Source organism: Anomaloglossus baeobatrachus, chromosome 2, assembly GCF_048569485.1.
Source record: "Anomaloglossus baeobatrachus isolate aAnoBae1 chromosome 2, aAnoBae1.hap1, whole genome shotgun sequence".
In the NCBI taxonomy this organism is placed as follows: Eukaryota; Metazoa; Chordata; class Amphibia; order Anura; family Aromobatidae; genus Anomaloglossus; species Anomaloglossus baeobatrachus.
Genome location: NC_134354.1, coordinates 737,465,581 through 737,486,697, shown reverse-complemented (window position 1 = coordinate 737,486,697; position 21,117 = coordinate 737,465,581). Strand labels below are relative to the sequence as shown.

The 21,117-nt window shown below is 48.2% G+C and overlaps 1 protein-coding gene across 1 annotated transcript in view; it reads left to right on the top strand.

Moving 5' to 3' along the window:
• Positions 1-21,117, top strand: part of IFT88 (intraflagellar transport 88) — a 161,605-nt gene that overhangs the window by 16,726 nt on the left and 123,762 nt on the right. Inside the window, exons 3-7 of the mRNA XM_075337401.1 lie at positions 1,753-1,815; positions 2,223-2,279; positions 8,419-8,472; positions 10,208-10,271; positions 10,355-10,424. Of these exons, the coding sequence (XP_075193516.1) occupies positions 1,753-1,815; positions 2,223-2,279; positions 8,419-8,472; positions 10,208-10,271; positions 10,355-10,424 (308 nt within the window). The remainder of the gene's footprint in view (positions 1-1,752; positions 1,816-2,222; positions 2,280-8,418; positions 8,473-10,207; positions 10,272-10,354; positions 10,425-21,117) is intronic.

Sequence of the window (21,117 nt, the reverse complement as noted above, 5' to 3'; positions counted from 1 at the left end):
CAAACGCAAGTACATGCGGCACAATCCGGCGCTAATAAAAGTCTATGAGGAAACACCGCACCTGGCAGCAAAAAAAAAAACTGATGCGTTTTTTCTGCAAAGCGCTGGATTGTGCCGCACAGCAAAAACCTGATGTGTGAAAGCAGCCTAAGAGCGGCAGGTAAAATATGACAGCATCAGCAGCTACAACAGATGGAGTTCAGCTAGAATTGTGGCAACTGGAGTAGCAGAGTTGTAACCCATTAAGCAAATTAGACAAAGCAAAACAGCAGAGTTGACAGCAATGTGGTAGCAATGCAGCAGGGCTCAGCTTGCAATGGAGTCTCCATTATGCAGAACTGGTACAGCGAGATAGCAGAGTTAACACAGCAATTATGGTACCAATGCAGCAGAGATGAGCTGGAAGTGATGGCTCAATTTAGCAGAGCTGGCCTAGCATTTTTAAATCAATGTAGTTGAGCACAGTTTAGAGCGGAGTGCTGCTTAGCAGAATGACAGAATAACTGTATAAATGCCTAAAAAGGCCCGTGAGGGGGGCCTTAAAAGGGGTGCATATTTCTAATCCCTGCCTAACTGTGCCTGTATACACGAGCATAGATAAAGAGATCTTTAGAAAAGGTATTTCTAAAGATCTTTTATCGTATGCTAATGAGCAAGGGCACTAGTCCCCTGGGCGTTAGTTCCCCTGGCCAGTCGCCCCCATTAGCATATTAGTACACCCCTGTAGGCGTGCTATCATGCTAATGAATACGCAGTGTCACAGGATGATCTCACTCACCTCTCCGCCACCATCGCGTTCGACGGGGAATTTCGGCTCAGTGCGCAAGACCCCGGAGTTTGGGTCATGAAGCCGGGTGTACGCGTCCTGGCTTCAAATTCAAGTAGTGCGCATGACCCAAACTCCGGGGTCATGCGCACTGAGCCCGAAATTCAGCGTTGGACACAAGTGATTTTCTCCACAGATGCTCGGCGCATCTTGAGATAGAGGCTAAGTCACTGATCTCTGAGATGTATGCTGTTGTTTTCATACAATGATTGTTTAATCACCAGTAGATATCACTTCAAGGCATACAGCTCATGTGACTGATAGATGGACCACACTCCCTCCTCTGATAAGCAACTCACTGTCAATAAGCAATGTACATAGAGAGCTCAGTGTTGGCAGAAACAAATTTCCCAGCTCTGCTAAATGCTACATCTAAAAACTCTGAAGGTGTCACAACTGCTGCACCCACTGAACTAAGTGATACATCGCTGGATTCAGGGTCTATTTTCTGATATTATGCTGCTCTCAGATGAGGTAGCAAACACCTGGCGACAAACTTGCTTTAAGGCCTCATTTGCATATGAATGGAAACGCTAATTATTGGAGAATGAAGCAACAGATCCAACATATAAAGGGGTCAATAGATTTACATTTCAAAGACCTTATATGTGGTTGGGGTGATTTGATATTACAGACAGATTCCTTTTTAACAATACATCACATCAGGAATACCTGACTATGCTGCAATTATAGATAGGGACATTTATTTCCAATAAAAAGCACACTGAAGAAAACAAAAGTATTACATCTGCATCTAAAATCCATCTGCAACTGACTAAATAGCGATCTTATATTTTCTATATTATTATATACGGCAATTATATAATGGCTCATGGTAATTGTGAAAAAGTAAATAGCAACAAAAGTTCTGAAAACTCAAAAAAACCAAAGTGTTTTATGTTATTTTTATCTCTCGGTCTTTCCAGGATTTAGACAACGATGTGGCCTTTCAGCAGGCTGTCAAGACAAGTCATGGACGGAGACCTCCGGTATGTTGTGTTATCTTTATCATCTCAATTTTTAATATATCTGCTAATAACACACCTTGAAAGCCCCTTCTGCATCGATACACACGTTCCATCGTTTTTTGCAGCTCATAGCACCTATAGCTCATGCATACTTTAATAGGGTGTCTCATCAGGACATCTTCTTTTAGACTGAAGTCAACTTGGCCATTCTTTGTTTTGTGCAGTTTAGGCTAGATAATATAAAAGGGGTCCTGCATAAAGAATCCATCTCCATAGCATCGATATGCACATAACATATGCAAGGGGTTTATCTTCTCCCGATTAACACATTGGCAATAAAAATAGAGTCAATACCCGAATGTGAGAGCAGACGTGTGAGCAATCTTTATGCATTATCGTCACTTGTGTGTATTTAATTTGATTCATAGATTACAGCCAAAGTACCAGGAACCGCGGCAGCCCGTCCTCTGGGAACTGGATTTGCTGTAAGTAGTTTATTGGCTAAGGGGTGCTTCACACAGAGCGACATCGCTATCGAGATCGCTACTGAGTCACGGTTTTGGTGACGCAGCAGTGACCTCATTAGCGATCTCGCTGTGTGTGACACTGAGCAGCGATCTGGCCCCTGCTGTGAGATTGCTGCTCGTTACACACAGCTCTAGTTAATTTTTTTGGACGTTGCTCTCCCGCTGTGAAGCACACATCGCTGTGTGTGACAGCGAGAGAGCAACGATCTGAATGTGCAGGCAGCAGGAGCCGGCGTCTGGCAGCCTGCAGTAAGCTGTAACCAAGGTAAATATCGGGTAACCAAAGGAAGCCCTTTCTTGGTTACCCGATATTTACATTAGTTACTAGCACCGCAGCTCTCACGCTGCCAATGCCGTCTCCCTGCACATGTAGCTGGACTACACATCGGGTAAATAAGGACAGCGGTTTGCTTATTAACCCGATGTGTACTCTGGCTAGGAGTGCAGGGAGCCAGCGCTAAGCGGTGTGCGCTGGTAACAAAGGTAAATATCGGGTAACCAAGCCCTTGGTTACCCGATATTTACCTTAGCTACCAAGTGCAGCGTCGCTTCCACGCGTCGCTGCTGGCTGGGGGCTGGTCACTGGTCGCTGGTGAGATCTGCCTGTTTGACAGCTCACCAGCGACCATGTAGCGACGCTCCAGCGATCCCTTCCAGGTCAGGTCGCTGGTGGGATCGCTGGAGCGTCGCTAAAGTGTGACGGTACCCTAACTCTACAGTCTGCTGTAGATAAACCAGTGGAATCTTAATAGTACCAGTTTAAAGGGCTTCTCCTTAGAATAGACCATCAATATTACAGTAGATCAGTGAGGATCCGACTATTAGCATCTCCGCTCGCTAAGCAATTTGAAAGGGCTGCAGTGCTATGATCATTGTTTACAAGGTAGAGCCTTTAGTCATGGCTGTGCCTTTTCAAAGCGCACCAATCACCAGGATTTTCCTATATAACCTAAAGCCAGTGCTATACTGGTACTATGAGGCTGATTCTATACATACCTTTAGTGGTCAGTTCGGATGTATAGGTTTTGAAACAGAAACAAGTAAAGTTTGTAAAATCAGCAGCTTGTTGAGTGACAGCATCTGAGGATCAGCTGATAGTTAGGGTGGGTATTCATAGTTATCCCTTCCCCCTGTTACTTATGCTAATTATATTATACAATCGTTTTATTTTACAACTAAAAGGATCTGTGCTGATGTCACACCCATGTGACCAGAAGGGTCAAGGCCTCAACTAACAGAAAAATTTTTCTTCCTGGTATAAGCGATATTGGCTGAGGCCCCGCCCCTTCTGGTCACATGGGTATGGCATCAGCACAGGTCCTTTTAGTCGCAAAGTTAAACAGTTGAATAATAGACTTAGCATAAGTAACGGGGAAAGGATAACTATGAATACCCCCCAGATATCTGATCCTCAGCTGCTGTCACTCAACAAGCTGCTGATTTTACAAACTTTACTTGCTTCTGTTTCAAAACCTATACATCTGAGCTGACCACTAAAGGTATGTATAGAATCGGCATGATGGCGCCAGTATAGCACTGGCTTTAGGTTATATAGGAAAATCCTGGTGATTGATGCGCTTTAAAGCTCGGTCTCATTTACTAGAATGGGACAAAACTATAGTAAACTGTAATGTTAAGAAGAATCCTACTAAAAGTTGCTGCCATTTCTTGACTTCTTTTTAAAGAAATCTACAAAATGTTAGGCGCGTTAAACCTCTATGCCAGAGTAAGGCCTGTTTCACAAAACATCCAAATCAGGAAACGTTATTTATAGTCCTTTCTCAGTAGCTTCATCTGGAAACACAGGAATCCTGAATTGGCTGCTGCTGACTGGAGGCTGACAGTAAAAATACACCTTAACAAAAAAAATCAGTCTCCCAGCAGACTATACCTAACCTACCAGCTCCTCAGTTTAGCTTAGTGTCATGTCGTAGAGGGATATTCGTCTGAGTCTCACGCCTGTCTTGGTCCTGGTTAGACTGGCGCATTACTGCTTAGAACATTTAATCAGAAGCCATGAAACTAGAGATGAGTGGATTGATCCGCACCTACACCATTCTGGCAATCGTTCAGAGAGGGAATAAAACCTCTAGGATTAATGGCAACACAGGGTCTAATGCGTGGGATTTCTCCCGGGTGGGTGGTTGTTTCCTTCTCGTCCAGGATGCATGGCTAGGATCGGTCAACGACATCTGGGTCAGAGAAGTCATCTCCGGGTTACAGGATAGAGTTCTCCACTGGCACATGGCCGACTTATCAGATCTCGTCCCCCAAGGACCCCACCATAAGATTCAGTTTAGATTAGGCCGTAACATCTCTTCTCCAAGCAGAGTTCATTACGCTGATCCCACCTATGGAATATTTCAAGGATTTCAACTTGAATCTGTTCATCATAACCAAGCACCGCTCAGTTCAGCTCATCCTGGACCTAAGTCTACTGTACGAGAAGGCACCACTTCAGGATAGTCTCTCCGCTTGGTCATCACCTCTATGGAACTTGGGAAATTTCTGTCTTCAGTGACCATTCAGGATGCTTACCTCCACATTTCCATCTTCCTAGCTCAGCAAAGGTTTCTCTGCTTTGCAGACAACCAGAATCATTTTGAATTTGGGGCCCTTCCCTTTGGCTTGGTCACAGTGCCTAGGGTTTTCACAAAGATTTTGGCCCAAGTCATTGCGCTACTTCGAACTAGAGGGATTGTGATAATCCCTTACCTAGACATCATCCCTTACCTAGACATCATTCCTATCAAGGCTCCTTCTTATTCAGAGAACCTGGAGAGTCTACAGATTGTCTTGTGAACCATGTCTTGATTCAGGTGCATTCTCAACAGGGCAAAGTCTTCTTTGGTCCCGGCGCAACGCCTATGCTTTCTGGAGATGGGGTTAGAGTCTTTCTCCTAGAAGAGGAGAGATCTTGCTTTTCAGTCTGGTATCTGGGTCCTTGAGGCAACTAGCGAGAGTCCTCCTCCATCTCTGCATGCGCACAATAGACAAGCTGGTGGCAGCTTTCGAGGTCGTTCATTTCACTCAGTTTTATTTCAGACTTTTGCAGAACAAGCTTCTGTCTTGTCAGGAAAGGTTGCTTCTCTCCTTGGCTCAGCAGTCTACAAGTCTACCATTTCATGTCCATCAGTTTCTCGGGTGGTGGTCAACATCGCCCCTATTATATCAGGGTCACTACTCTGTCCTATTCAGTGACAGATTCTGACGAAGGACGCCAGTCTCCTTGGATGGGGAGCAGTTTTCTGTCACCTTTTAGGACTCCTGGAAGAAAAGGAACAGGATTCTCTTAATCAATTTATTGGGGGTGAGAGCCGTTTGTCTGTCATTTGTTCATTGGCAGCACCTAGTTTTTTGGTTTAACCATGCTGCTTGTCTGTCAGTGCCACTGCAGTACCATAGATCAACCATCAGGGCAGAATGGATGATCGGCCGTTGCAGAGGTCTCAAGAATTTTTCATTAGGCAGAAAATAGAGTGTTGGACATCTCAGCGATCCACATATCAGATTTTTTTTTAATCTGCGAGAGTTATCAGGAGAGTGGTCACTTCATCTGGAATTCTTCAGCCAGATTTGTCTTTGTTGAGGCACTCCAGATGTCGATCTAATGACATCCAGACAACTAAACCACAAAGTACTGAGGTTTGTGGTTGGGTATGGAGATCTGCTGGTGGTCACGGCTGACAAGTTGGCAATTCATTGATCACAGCGTTCTCATTCGTCTTTCTACCTTTTGCCCTTTCAAGCCAGGCTTTTCAAGATTAGGTCAGAGGGGATTCCCATAATTCTGATCTTGCCAGACTGACCTCGAAGATCCTGTTATCTTGGATTGGACATGGTCAATAACTTTGCAGAAGTCTTCCAGAATTTCCCCAGGTCCACTCTTCCATTAGAATTCATGATCGCTCAATTTAACTACTTGGCTGTTGAAACTGCAATACTGAGGGCATCAGTACTGTCAGATCCATTTATTCAGACTATGATAAGAGCACCAAAATCCTCCTTGTTACGTATAAACATCACTCTTGAAAGGCCTATTATCGTTGATGTGAGACCAGTCCAATTGCCACAATGTCTTTCTCCTTGCTGGAGCTCTTCTTCCTTTTGCAGTCGGGACTGGTTCTGAGTTTCCTTCGCGGCCTCACGTTTCCATCCTATTTAATATAGATCTGGCTTCGAAGGCTCAAGTCAAGTCTTTTCTCCAGGCCAGGAAATGGTCCAAATGAGGCCACCATTCTTCTTCTGCCCCTTTCTCCTCCGCACCCTCCCCCCTTCCCTGATCCTTTTGATTTTCAGTGTTGTTTTGTACCTGCTTCTGTCCCCGCCCTTTGTTTTGTTTTTTTTTTTATAGTAGGGAAGTTTCAGAGCTGGCTTCCCCATAGTTTTGCGTTCCTTGTCTCATCCTGCACCTGGACAAGGTGGTGTTTCAGGAGATTACATCTTTTCTCCCTAAGTAGGTTTCAACATTTCATCTTAATGAGGACATTGTCCTCCCTTCCTTCTGCCCTTCACCCTCTCATTCTACTGAAATAGGTTTGCACAAGCTAGAAGTCATCAGTGCTGTGCCATGCTACTTGTGTGCTAACACTCCATTTAGTTCGGCTGCCATGTTTGTTATTCCAGAAAGCCTGCATAGAGGCCTAATGACTACAAAGATAACCATTGCTCGCTGGTTTTGATCTGGCATTCTCAAATCATATAGGGTGAAGGCCTGATCTCCCCCATTCAGGGCTAGGGTGCACTCAACATGGGCTGTGGGAGCCTCCTGGGCTGTCCAACACCAGGCGTCTATTCGGCAACTCTGTAAGATGTCTAGTTGGTCATCGCTTCACACCTTTTCTAAGTTTTACAGGGTCCATACTTGACATCAGCAAGACACAAGTCTTGTCAGGAAGGTGCTGCATTCAACGGACCAAGGACAATATTTCTGTGGTAACAGTATTTTTTTTTTTATGTGTGTTATCCCCACCCTAGGGACAGCTTTAGGACATCACGTGGTTGCTGTGTCCCCCAAATGAAGCCACCGAGAAATGCAAGTGTTTGGTGTTCACTGTAAAATTTTATTCATAGCCTTCATTGGGGACACGGCACCTTCCCTTGCATGCCCGTTCGGGAGTACACGTACGTTGATTATTCCCTCTGGGTGGTTGTTCTTTTCTTTTGATTATTTTTGTTATTTTGCTTCTTTTACTGGTTTCTCACTAATTGAGGAGCAGGATCTCGTAGGTGAGGTATAGTCTGTTGAGGAGGACCAAACGTTTGTTTTTAAAGAGGCTTTCCACTGCTAATGTGACCCCCTTTGATGTGACATGAGCTGCGATGTGCCAATCATTAGATAGTATATCACATGGCATGATCTGCACATCACGTTGCTTATCACATCAAAGCACCGCACTGTACATTAGGCTGTGAGTGAAGTATGATCTGGGTATACATGCCCAGACTTCTGTCAGTCACTGAGAGGCGGCCCTGTCCCCACCAGTGACTGCCTTGCTTAGTTTGTCCGATTGCAGTTTCCAGACCGGAAGGATCAAAGCCAGAGCATCAACACAGGAATATACACACCGCAGAAAGATCAACTTACAGGAACAGGGTAAGTAACAGAAGTATATTTGGAAAGTGTTAGTTAGGAAGAGTTAGGACAAATGAAAGGGGTTCACATTAGTAGTGGAAAACTCCTTTTAATGTGTATTGTTAGTATCAGCAGCAAACTAACCCATGGTTCCTGTCAGCCAATGAAGGCTGAGAGAGACTTTACAGTCAGCACCAAAACTTTTCATTTTCCACCCTGGCCAAAAAATGAGGACTTCCTTATTATTATTCGATAATTAGGGTGCACGAAATGGGTTATCTAATATGGAAAACCGTTTAGGGATTTTTTTTTTTTTTAAAGTTAAACATATAAATGTAATTCCACATTGAAATTTACAATTTGTCTTTCAAAAATATGAGGTGACCGTTGTCTGCACATCACTAGGTGGCTGCTATTTTCTCTACAGTTTGCTAAAATCAAGAATTTCTTTTTCAAAAGCTTGTGACCTAGATATTCCTATGAAATATTCTATTTACATGTCTGATGTTTTCATTGTTACAGCCCAGAGTGAACCTTTCTTCATCAATGGGAAGGCCTATGACCGGGGCTGTTCAGGTACTGTATACTGCCGATTATGGTCGGAATATTTCAGATTGATCCATTTTTCTGAAACTGTCTTCAGTGGCCTTAGTGATCTTTTGCTTTATACCACTTAGTGCTCATGCACACGTCAGTGATGTTCTCATGCTACAAAATGGGTCCAAGTTTCATCAGTGTTTATTACATTTTCATCAGTTTGGTCAGAGTTTTATCAGTTTTTCTCTGTTCAGAGAAAAAAAAAACAAAAATCCTTCACCTATCAGTCCATAAAAAGCAGACCGTACTCTGCTGGCATCCGAGTGCGCTCTCCGTTTTGTTTTGTCACAGATTATTATTATTATTGCGCCATTTATTCCATGGTGCTTTACATGTGAAAAGGAGTATACATAGTATGGACAAGTACAATAATCATGATCAACACAAGGCACAGACTGGTACAGTAGGAGAGAGGACCCTGCCTGCGAGGGCTGACAGTCTACAAGGGTTGGGTGAGGATACAATTGGTGAGGGTAGAGATGGTCGTGCGATGTCATAGCAAACTGAGGGTTATGGCAGGTTGTAGACTTTTCGGAAGAGGTGGGTCTTCAGGTTCCTTTTGAAGCTTGTCAGGATGAACGAGAGTCTGATATGTTGTGGTAGAGCATTCCAGAGTATGGGGGAGGTACGAGAGAAGTTTTGGATGTGGTGATGGAAAGAGGAGATGAGAGGGGAGCAGAGAAGGAGATCTTGTGAGGATTGATGGTTACATGCAGGTAAGTATGGGGAGACTAGGTCACAGATGTATGGAGGAGACAGGTTGTGCATGGTTTTGTTGGTCATAGTTAGGGTTCTGAACTGGAGTCGTTGGGCAATGGCAATCCAGTGAAGAGATTGGCAGAGAGGAGAGGTAGAAAAGTAGCTGGTGGACAGGTGGATCAGTCGGGCAACATAGTGTAGAATAGATTGTAGGGGTGCGAGACTGTTAGAAGGGAGGCCAGAGAGCAGGAGGGTGCAATAGTCCAGGTGGGAGATAAGGGCATGCACTAGGGTTTTTGTAGCTTCTTGGGAAAGGAATGTACGAATCCGGGAAATATTTTTGAGTTGGAGGTGGGAGGAGATTCATGGACTTTCAATGCCAAGTTTGATCCGACACCTGGATCATCATCAGCCAGGTCTCAACAATTTTGCATGGATCACTTGGTCCGCGAAAATCACAAACATGCAAACTACCCCATAGTAGTGAAAAAAAACACGGATTGCACTCATACGTGTAAAACTGACATGTGAATGAACCCTTAGGCTAATGACTCTTCACATGTTAAGAGCTTTTCATAAAAGGTGTATATGTTGGGATGGATCTTTGGACACATACCTCCAACAGAATGTTGCCCTGTATGTGGCTGTGTCTGCATACAGTGGGATAGGTCATCCAGAATCTTCCAATGTTATAAATATAATAAATATATACCACTCAATATATGTTTTAGTTTTTCCTCCCATATCTCTTTTGTCAGTAGCTCAGTCCATTATTCTATTCTGGAGGTCCAAAAAGGGTCTACTGTTGTATACTGGCATGATGAAGGCCAAAAAGACTTTAGGAATTGGTTGTGTGATTGAAGCTTTATGGATACGTTTGACCTATCGGCAGGGTGCAGTGTCTGGCAAAAAATCCTAATGCAGAGCTGATCACAATGTGAACAGAGCCTCAGCTGATCCTGTAGTGCAGACACCGTCTTCTTTTGTTTCTTATATGTACATATGTGTTTTGCAGGATGGAGCAGCCCGACCGATGACTGCTGTCCGTGCGGCTGGCTACACTAAAGCGGCATTTCGTGGTACGTTTGTTTGCATTCTGTGGATAACTAGGGAAGGTGGTTCATCTAAGTATGACTTTTTTTTTTTTTTTTTCCATATGCAGGTTCTTCTTTTGATCCCCTTGGGCAGTCCCGAGGTCCAGCTCCTCCCCTGGAGGCCAAGAATGAGGATTCGTAAGTCTTTGCTTCCTAGTAGAGAAATCTTGATAACCTGTTAGGGAAAGAGATAACGTCCAATGTTTAAAAAGAAGGTGCCATCACAAAAAATGTTTTCAATAACTGAAAAAATGTAAAGTATTAATGTTTTTAATGATTTGTTTAAGTATTATTTGTTTTTAATTGAGCAAAATATGAACTATTTAAAAAGTTTGATATTTTACAGTCTAAAACACTAGGGAGAGTAGCTGCTGAAATTTGAAACCCTAGTGTACATCTAGCCTGCTTTACAACTACAGTAAAAGTGGGCAGAATCTGCTCTCCTGTGTGTGATGTCACTCCCCCACCCTCCCCTTCTGGGTGTTTTCAAAATGATAAGGGAGGATGAAGTTTAGGATCACAGTGCGGAGCCATTTTGTTGATGACTGCAAAGTGATGCTTAATGTGGAAAGTGTCATTGAGGACAGCTGGCATAGTGCCCCATATTACTGTGCCCCCATATTACTGTGGCCCATATTACTGTGCCACCTCTGCTCCCAGCAGCTCCTTCTGTCACCGCTCTGCTCGCATTGAGCATAGAGCGCTGACAGGCAGAGCTGCTGGGAGCGGAAGTTTTGGGTGAGGTAATTACATGTTGTGGTTAGCGGTGATCGCAGCCTGACATCATTAGTGCAATACCAGGCTCACGCTGCAGATCACCGCTCCCCACCGCATTTGCTCACCTCATCCCAGACCTCCCCTCTCGGCAGCTCCTCTTGTTAGCCTGGTGTCTCAGCACTCCTCCTGTCAGCACTAAGGGGTACTTTGCATGCTGCAACATCGCTAGCCGATTATAGCGATGCCGAGCGCGATATTACCCGCCCCCGTCGCACATGCAATATCTTGTGATAGCTGCCGTAGCGAACATTATCGCTACGGCAGCTTCACACGCACTTACCTGGTCGGCGACGTCGCTGTGACTGCCGAAGAATCCCTCCTTCAAGGAGGCTGTGCGTTCGGCGTCACCGCGACGTCACTAATCGGCCGGCCAATAGAAGCGGAGATGAGCGGGATGTAAACATCCCGCCCACCTTCTCCCTTCCGCATTGCCGTGGACGGCGGGCGCAGGTAAGGAGATGTTTGTCGCTCCTGCGGCTTCACACACAGTGATGTGTGGAGCTGCAGGAACGACAAACAACATCGTACCTGCGGACGCACCGACATTATGAAAATGACCGACGTGACACAGATCACCGGTTTTTGACTGTTTCATGCTCGTTCATCTTCTTTCCTAGGCTTTACACGTTGCGACGTCATTACCGGCGCCGGATGTACGTCACTTTCGATTTGACCCCGACGATATCGCAGTAGCGATGTCGCAACGTGCAAAGTACCCCTAAGAGCGGTGATAGGAGGATCTGCTGTCACACCAGCATGATAGGAGGAGCTGCTGGGAGCAGAGGTCCGAGGTGAGTAAATGCGTCGGGGAGTGGTGATGGCAGCCTGACATCATTAGTACAATACCAGGCTCACGCTGCAGATCACCGCTCGCTGCCGCCGTGCTCAGGGGGAAAGTGGCGCACAGTATACACTGTGGGCTCCACAGAGATAGCACTGATCTCCTCCCCCTGCTTTAATAGAACAGCCTAGGGGGCAAGTCCAGGTCACAGCAGGGAGCAGCACGCAGTGCAGGAGATAGGGTCAGATGCCGACTGTTATCTCCTATGCACAGGGACTGTCGTGTTTGCAGTGTGTAACTGCCATTATGCATGGCAAATACAAGATGGCAGTCCCCAGAGTTTGAGTAAAAATAGAATTAAATAAAAATTAAATAACTATTAATGTAATTTTGTATTAAAATTAATTGATTCCATAATCAGTAATTATTAATACAAAAATTACAATTTAAGTTGTCAGATGTTCTTACACTTTAGGGTACTTTGCACGCTGCGACATCGCTAGGCGATTGTAGCGATGCCGAGCGCAATAGTCCCCGCCTCCGTTGCACATGTGATATTTTATGATAGCTGCCGTAGTAAACATTATCGCTACGGCAGCTTCACACGCACTTACCTGCCCTGCGACATCGCTCTGGTCGGCGACCTGCCTCCTTCCTAAGGGGGCGGGTCGTGCGGCGCCACAGCGACGTCACACGGCAGGAGGCCAATAGAAGCGGAGGGGCGGAGATGAGCGGGACGTAAACATCCCGCCCACCTCCTTCCTTCCTCATTGCAGCCGGGACGCAGGTAAGGAGATGTTCCTCGCTCCTGCGGCTTCATACACAGTGATGTGTGCTGCCGCAGGAACGAGGAACAACATCGTACCTGTCGCTGCAGCGAAATTATGGAAATGACCTACACTACACAGATCACCGATTTTTGACTGTTTAACGCTCGTTCATCTTCTCTCCCTGGTTTTGCACGTTGCAACGTCGTTACCGGCGCCGGATGTGCGTCACTTTCGATTTGACCCCGACGATATCGCAGTAGCGATGTCGCAACGTGCAAAGTACCCCTTTGTCTTCTGCACTGATGATTACATGAGGTCTGCAGGCAACAATGATTCCATGTATTATCATCGTTATTCTCAACATATGCTTTAGTTTGGTTACGACCTCTACACACAGATGAAAGGTTTATTTCTTTTTCTTCATTTTCAATATTTAGTTTACTTTTGATAAAGTTAAATCAATCAACTATGCACATACTAATAGTTATTTTAATACTGTTTTTTTAGTGACCCCTTCTTTGAAAGGGGGTGGGGGTTGGTATTTTAAATTCCATGACCCAATTATTTTGCCCTTTTTGGGGAAAGTCTGTGTATATATGATAGAAAATTAATTTTCTTTGTCGCTCCTTATTGGGAGACCCAGACAATTGGGTGTATAGCTTATGCCTCCGGAGGCCACACAAAGTATTACACTAAAAGTGTAAAGCCCCTCCCCTTCAGCCTATACACCCCCCGTACTGCTACGGGCTCATCAGTTTTTATGCTTTGTGCGAAGGAGGTCAGACATGCACGCATAGCTCCACAGCTTAGTCAGCAGCAGCTGCTGACTATGTCGGATGGAAGAAAAGAGGGCCCATAACAGGGCCCCCAGCATGCTCCCTTCTCACCCCACTCTTGTCGGCGGTGTTGTTAAGGTTGAGGTATCCATTGCGGGTACGGAGGCTGGAGCCCACATGCTGCTTTCCTTCCCCATCCCTCAATTAGGGCTCTGGGTGAAGTGGGATCCTTTCGGTCTCCAGGCACAGGAGACCGTGCTCCATCCACAGCTCCTGAGGACCATGCTGGATAGGAGCCGAGTATCGTTCAGGGACATGGCCCTGCTACTTTGAGGTACTCTGTGTCCCCGTGGGGACCGCGCACAGCAACACTCCAGCATTGCTGGGTGTGCTAGTGCACCGGGGACAGCAGCGCTGACTGCGTTTGTGCCATTACACACTTCAGCGTCGCTGAGTGTGTTCGTGTAGGGGGACTGCCGCGCTGACCGCCGCTGCCATGGTTATCACTACGGCGCGGCTGGGACTGTTAGTGCGCCGGGGACTTCCGCGCCGACCGCGCTTATACGGCGGCCGCGCTTATAACTCGAGTCCCCGGCTTTTGCGGCCTAGTCTCGTTTTCTTCCCGCCCCCAGCCCTGCCAGTCAGGGGAAGGGCGGGACGCTGTACAGGACGGCAGCACTGAGGGCTGGAGCATGCTTTGCATACTCCACCCCCCTCACTCTGCACAGTGGGGCACCAGTTCCCGCACTTTTCTGGGTCACGCCCACGGCTCCCTCCTCTCCTCAGGACGCCGGCAGCCATTCCTCTCAGCTCTGCTAACGCTGGAGAGGAGAGACAAGCTCAGGGAGACCCAGGCAGGATTTCTGGTGCCCACACAACCGCTTTGCGAAGGCGGTAAGCAGCACCTGTGGTGCTGGCCCCACTAGTGCAGAAGTGTACTTATAGATTACATGATTATAGACTATACTTTACACTGTATGGTGCACTGTTGATTTTTGTCTATATACCCTCCTGTATTGCTCAGAGGAGACAACAGCATGTCGTCCACAAATAGCAAGGGTGCCAAAGCACAGACTTACTATGCTGCCTGTGCAGCATGTACGGCTATACTGCCGGCAGGTTCCACTGACCCTCATTGTGTGCAATGCTCGGCCCCTGTGGCACTTTCTCAGCCGGAGCCTCTGCTAAGGGCGGCCCAGGGAGAACCACCTGTTAACACTGTCCAGGTGACAGGGACGGAGTTTGCAGTTTTTACTGAAAGACTTTCTGAGACTATGGCTAAGATATTAGAAGCCTTGCAGTCCAGGCCGGCATCTCAAGCCAGGGGCACTGTGGAATCATTGCCCCCTGGTCCCCCTCAGTTGGAACAGCAATGTCCTCCCGGGGTGTCTCATGGATCCCAGGGTGAGGTCTCTGACACGGACCGCAGCCCCAGACCGATTAAGCGAGCTCGCTATGATATCCCCTCGACATCATCACAATGTTCAGGGTCTCAGCGAGAGGACTCTCTGTATGATGAAGCGGAGGTAGCTGATCAGGATTCTGATCCTGAAGCCGCTCTCAACCTTGAAACTCCTGATGGGGACGCCATAGTGAATGATCTTATTGCGTCCATCAATGAAATGTTGGATATTTCTCCCTCAGCTCCTCCAGTGGAGGAGTCAGCTTCTCAGCAGGAGAAATTCCGTTTCAGGTTTCCCAAGCGTACAAAGAGTATGTTTCTGGACCACTCTGACTTCAGAGAGGCAGTCCAGAAACACCGAGCTTGTCCAGATAAGCGTTTTTCCAAGCGCCTTAAGGATACACGTTACCCTTTCCCCCCTGACGTGGTCAAGGGCTGGACTCAGTGTCCCAAGGTGGATCCTCCAATCTCCAGACTTGCGGCTAGATCCATAGTTGCAGTGGAAGATGGAGCTTCACTCAAGGATGCCACTGACAGACAGATGGAGCTCTGGTTGAAATCCATCTATGAAGCTATCGGCGCGTCTTTTGCTCCAGCATTCGCAGCCGTATGGGCACTCCAAGCTATCTCAGCTGGTCAGGCGCAAATCGACGCACTCACACGTACGTCTGCGCCGCAGGTGGCGTCTATAACCTCTCAAACGTCTGCATTTGCGTCCTACGCTATTAATGCTGTCCTGGACTCTGCGAGCCGTACGGCGGTTGCAGCCGACAATTCGGTGGCAATACCCAGGGCCTTGTGGCTGCGGGAATGGAAGGCAGATTCGGCTTCCAAAAAGTGCTTAACTGGATTGCCATTTTCTGGCGACCGTTTGTTTGGTGAGAGATTGGATGAAATCATCAAACAATCCAAGGGAAAGGAAACATCCTTACCCCAGGCCAAACCAAAAACACCCCAACAGAGGAGGGGACAGTCGAGGTTTCGGTCCTTTCGGGGTGCGGGCAGGTCCCAATTCTCCTCGTCCAAAAGGCCTCAGAAGGATCAGAGGAACTCCGACGCATGGCGGTCTAAATCACGCCCTAAAAAGACCGCCGGAGGTGCCGCTACTAAGGCGGCTTCCTCATGACTTACGGCCTCCTCACACCGCATCCTCGGTCGGTGGCAGGCTCTCCCGCTTTTGCGACACCTGGCTGCCACAAGTAAAAGACCGTTGGGTGAGAGACATTTTGTCTCACGGTTACAGGATAGAGTTCAGCTCTCGTCCTCGATTCTTCAGAACATCTCCGCCTCCCGAGCGAGCCGAGGCTCTTCTGCAGGCGGTGGGCATTCTGAAGGCAGAAGGAGTGGTGGTCCCGGTTCCTCTTCAGCAACAGGGCCACGGTTTCTACTCCAACCTGTTTGTGGTTCCAAAGAAGGACGGGTCCTTCCGTCCTGTTTTGGACCTAAAACTGCTCAACAAACACGTAAGGACCAGGCGGTTCCGGATGGAATCCCTCCGCTCCGTCATCGCCTCAATGTCCCAAGGAGATTTCCTAGCATCGATCGATATCAAGGATGCTTATCTCCACGTACCAATTGCTCCAGAGCATCAGCGCTTCTTGCGCTTCGCCATAGGAGACGAACACCTTCAGTTCGCGGCACTGCCGTTCGGCCTGGCGACAGCCCCAAGGGTTTTCACCAAGGTCATGGCTACAGTAGTTGCGGTCCTCCACTCTCAGGGTCACTCAGTGATACCTTACTTAGACGATCTGCTGGTCAAGGCACCCTCTCAAGAGGCATGCCAACACAGCCTCAACGTTACTCTGGAGATTCTCCAGAGTTTCGGGTGGATCATCAATTTTCCAAAGTCAAATCTGACACCGGTCCAATCGCTGACATATCTTGGCATGGAGTTTCATACTCTTCCAGCAATAGTGAAGCTTCCGCTGGACAAACAGCGTTCACTACAGACAGGGGTGCAATCTCTCCTTCAAGGTCGGTCACACCCCTTGAGGCGCCTCATGCACTTCCTGGGGAAGATGGTGGCAGCAATGGAAGCAGTCCCTTTCGCGCAGTTTCACCTGCGTCCACTTCAATGGGACATCCTACGCAAGTGGGACAGGATGCCGACGTCCCTAGACAGGAACGTTTCTCTCTCTCAGGCAACCAAAGCTTCCCTTCGGTGGTGGCTTCTTCCCACTTCATTATCGAAGGGGAAATCCTTCCTACCCCCATCCTGGGCGGTGGTCATGACGGACGCGAGTCTGTCAGGGTGGGGAGCAGTTTTTCTCCACCACAGGGCTCAGGGTACGTGGACTCAGCAAGAGTCCTCACTTCAGATCAATGTTCTGGAGATCAGGGCAGTGTATCTTGCCCTAAAAGCGTTCCAGCAGTGGCTGGAAGGCAAGCAGATCCGAATTCAGTCGGACAACTCAACAGCGGTGGCTTACATCAACCACCAAGGTGGGACACGCAGTCGGCAAGCCTTCCAGGAAGTCCGGCGGATTCTGCTGTGGGTGGAAGCCACAGCATCCACCATATCCGCAGTTCACATCCCGGGCGTAGAAAACTGGGAAGCAGACTTTCTCAGTCGCCAGGGCATGGACGCAGAGGAATGGTCCCTTCACCCGGACGTGTTTCAGGAGATCTGTTGCCGCTGGGGGATGCCGGACGTCGACCTAATGGCATCACGGCACAACAACAAGGTCCCAACATTCATGGCTCGATCTCAAGATCACAGAGCTCTGGCGGCAGACGCCTTAGTTCAGGATTGGTCGCAGTTTCGGCTTCCTTATGTGTTTCCTCCTCTGGCACTGTTGCTCAGAGTGTTACGCAAGATCAGGGCCGACTGCCGCCGCGTCATCCTCGTCGCTCCAGACTGGCCGAGGAGGTCGTGGTACCCGGATCTGTGGCATCTCACGGTCGGCCAACCGTGGGCACTGCCAGACCGACCAGATTTGCTGTCTCAAGGGCCGTTTTTCCATCTGAATTCTGCGGCCCTCAACCTGACTGTGTGGCCATTGGGTCCTGGATCCTAGCGTCTTCAGGATTATCTCAAGAGGTCATCGCCACTATGAGACAGGCTAGGAAACCTACGTCCGCCAAGATCTACATTTCTCGAACGGCGCCCCTGCGCCGCTCGGATGCACTCTTTGTCCTTGTCGCTGGTCAGCGTAAAGGGACACAAGCTTCCAAGTCAACCCTGGCTCGGTGGATCAAGGAACCAATTCTCGAAGCTTACCGTTCCTCTGGGCTTCCGGTTCCCTCAGGACTGAAGGCCCATTCTACCAGGGCCGTGGGAGCGTCCTGGGCCTTGCGACACCAGGCTACGGCTCAGCAGGTGTGTCAGACAGCTACCTGGTCGAGCCTGCACACTTTCACGAAGCACTATCAGGTGCATACCTATGCTTCGGCAGATGCCAGCCTAGGTAGGCGAGTCCTTCAGGCGGCAGTTGCCCACCTGTAGGACGGAGCCGTTACGGCTCTATTATGAGGTATTATTTTCCCACCCAGGGACTGCTTTTGGACGTCCCAATTGTCTGGGTCTCCCAATAAGGAGCGACAAAGAAGAAGGGAATTTTGTTTACTTACCGTAAATTCCTTTTCTTCTAGCTCCAATTGGGAGACCCAGCACCCGCCCCTGTTTTTGTATAACACATGTTGTTCATGTTAAATGGTTTCAGTTCTCCGATATTCCTTCGGATTGAATTTAGTTTAAACCAGTTTATAATTTTTTCCTCCTTCGGGCTTTTGCACCAAAACTGATGAGCCCGTAGCAGTACGGGGGGTGTATAGGCTGAAGGGGAGGGGCTTTACACTTTTAGTGTAATACTTTGTGTGGCCTCCGGAGGCATAAGCTATACACCCAATTGTCTGGGTCTCCCAATTGGAGCTAGAAGATGCAACCGACTCCAAGACTTCTCCCGAGCATCCCCAGTCTCCTGGAACTCACTGCCTCAACACGTCAGACTATCTACTACACTCGCAAGCTTCAAACGGAACCTAAAGACTCATCTGTTCAGAAATGCCTATAACCTTCAATGACCTCACTGCTTCACCACCGTGCGGAGCTGCCGCCCCACCACCGTGCGGAGCTGCCGCCCCACCACCGTGCGGAGCTGCCGCCCCACCACCGTGCGGAGCTGCCGCCCCACCACCGTGCGGAGCTGCCGCCCCACCACCGTGCAGAGCTGCCGCCCCACCTACACCCCACCTACTGTCTCCTCCCCAAAATCCTTTAGGATGTAAGCCCGCAAGGGCAGGGCCCTCTTCCCCCTGTGCTAGTCTGTCTATTGTAACGTGTACATGTATTCTGTATGTAACCCCCTCATGTACAGCACCATGGAATCAATGGTGCTCTATAAATAAACAATAATAATAATAATAATAATAATAATAATAAAAAGGAATTTACGGTAAGTAAACAAAATTCCCTTCTTTGTCCTGTATTGGATAAAACCTGTACTCTTTTTGCCTTGGTATGCTTGTTTTGTGCATTTGAAACCTAATCCTAAATAAACTTTGCTAAAAAAAAAAAAATCATCAAGCCTAGCATTTTGCACAGGTCACTTTTTCTTTCACAGGTTTAATGTAGTACAGTGTACACCAGGGGGAGCCATTGCATTGACACATTGGAAAGAACTTTTTTTTTTTCTTCATGAGGCTTTTTGGAAAAGGAAACAAACACCTACACTATATATTCCGCTGAATGTAGTTTTATCTTTTCCTTTTAATTTTCCTTCTTTCTTTCTTTTTTGTTCTTCTTCTTTTTTTTTTTCCTCTTTCCTTTTTCCTCTTTTCTTTGTCGCTCCATTGGGAGACCCAGACAATTGGGTGTATAGCTTCTGCCTCCGGAGGCCACACAAAGTATTACACTCAAAAGTGTAACCCCTCCCCTCTGCCTATACACCCTCCCGTGCATCACGGGCTCCTCAGTTTTTATGCTTTGTGTTGAAGGAGGCACACATTCACTCAGGCTCCCATTTTAGTCAGCAGCAGCTGCTGATTGTATCGGATGGAAGAAAAGAGGGCCCTGACAGGGCCCCCGGCATGCTCCCTTCTCACCCCACTAAGTCGGCGGTGCTGTTAAGGTTGAGGTACCCATTGCGGGTACAAAGGCTGGAGCCACATGCCGCTTTTCCTTCCCCATCCCTTAGAGGCTCTGGGAGAAGTGGGATCCTAACCGGTCACCATTCACTGGGACCGGGCTCCCTCCGCAGCCCCTGGGGGAATCTGACGGACAGGAGACTGGGTATCGTCAGGGACAGGCCCTGCATCTATAAGGTACTCTGTGTCCCCTTGGGGACGGCGCATGGAGCGCCTGTGTTACAGACGCTGCAGCGGCTGCTGTTTGTTTGTGACGACCGGGACTACCGCGCCGACCGCGCCTGTTTGCCGGCCGCGTTATTAAATTTAGTCCCCGGCTTTTGCGGCCTAGTACCATAACTCCCGCCCCCAGGCCTGCCAGTCAGGGGTAAGGGCGGGACGGTCGACTGGACGTCGGCAGTGAGGGCTGGAGCATACTTGGGTGTTCTCCTCCCCCCTCACTGAGCACTGTGGGGCACCAGATTCCCGCACTTTATTAGTCACGCCCACGGCTCCCTCCTCCCCTGAGAACTCTGGCAGCCATATTTGCTATCACTTCTGCCGGTGGAGGATTTCAGAACGAGCTCTACAGCTCTGGGAGGCCCAGGCAAGGAATCTGGTGGACACACAACCGCTTTGGGCGGTCGGGAAGTCACACCGGTTACCCGGTGCTGGCCCCCCTTGGGTGCCGAAGTGTGTGTATATGTATATAGATATATATATATATATATATATATATATATATATATATATTTGTATACATTTTCTCTGTTCGGCCGCATTGTTTTGCTTTTGGCTATATACCCTCAGTGATCACTCTCAGAGGAGACTACAGCATGTCGTCCGCAAAGAGCAAGGGTGCCAAGGCACAGGCTTATTTTGCAACCTGTACCTCTTGTGCGGCTATGTTACCTGCAGGTTCCACCTACCCTCACTGTGTGCAATGCTCGGCCCCGGTGGCACTCACTCAGCCGGAGCCTCGGGCACTGGTGGGACCCCCGGCTCAGGTAGAACCGCCGGCTCCCACTGTCCAGGTGGCAGGGACAGAGTTTGCAGTTTTCGCTGAGAAACTCTCTGAGTCGCTTTCACAATCCATGGTTCAGTCTATGGACAGATGGTCTGCTAAGATATTAGAAGCCTTGCAGTCCAGATCGGTCACACAGGCCCCGGGCACTGTGAGTTCATCGCCCCCAGGCCCCTCTCGGTCGGTGCAGCAGAGTGCTCCTGGGGTGACATCTAGGTCCCACGGGGAGGACTCCGA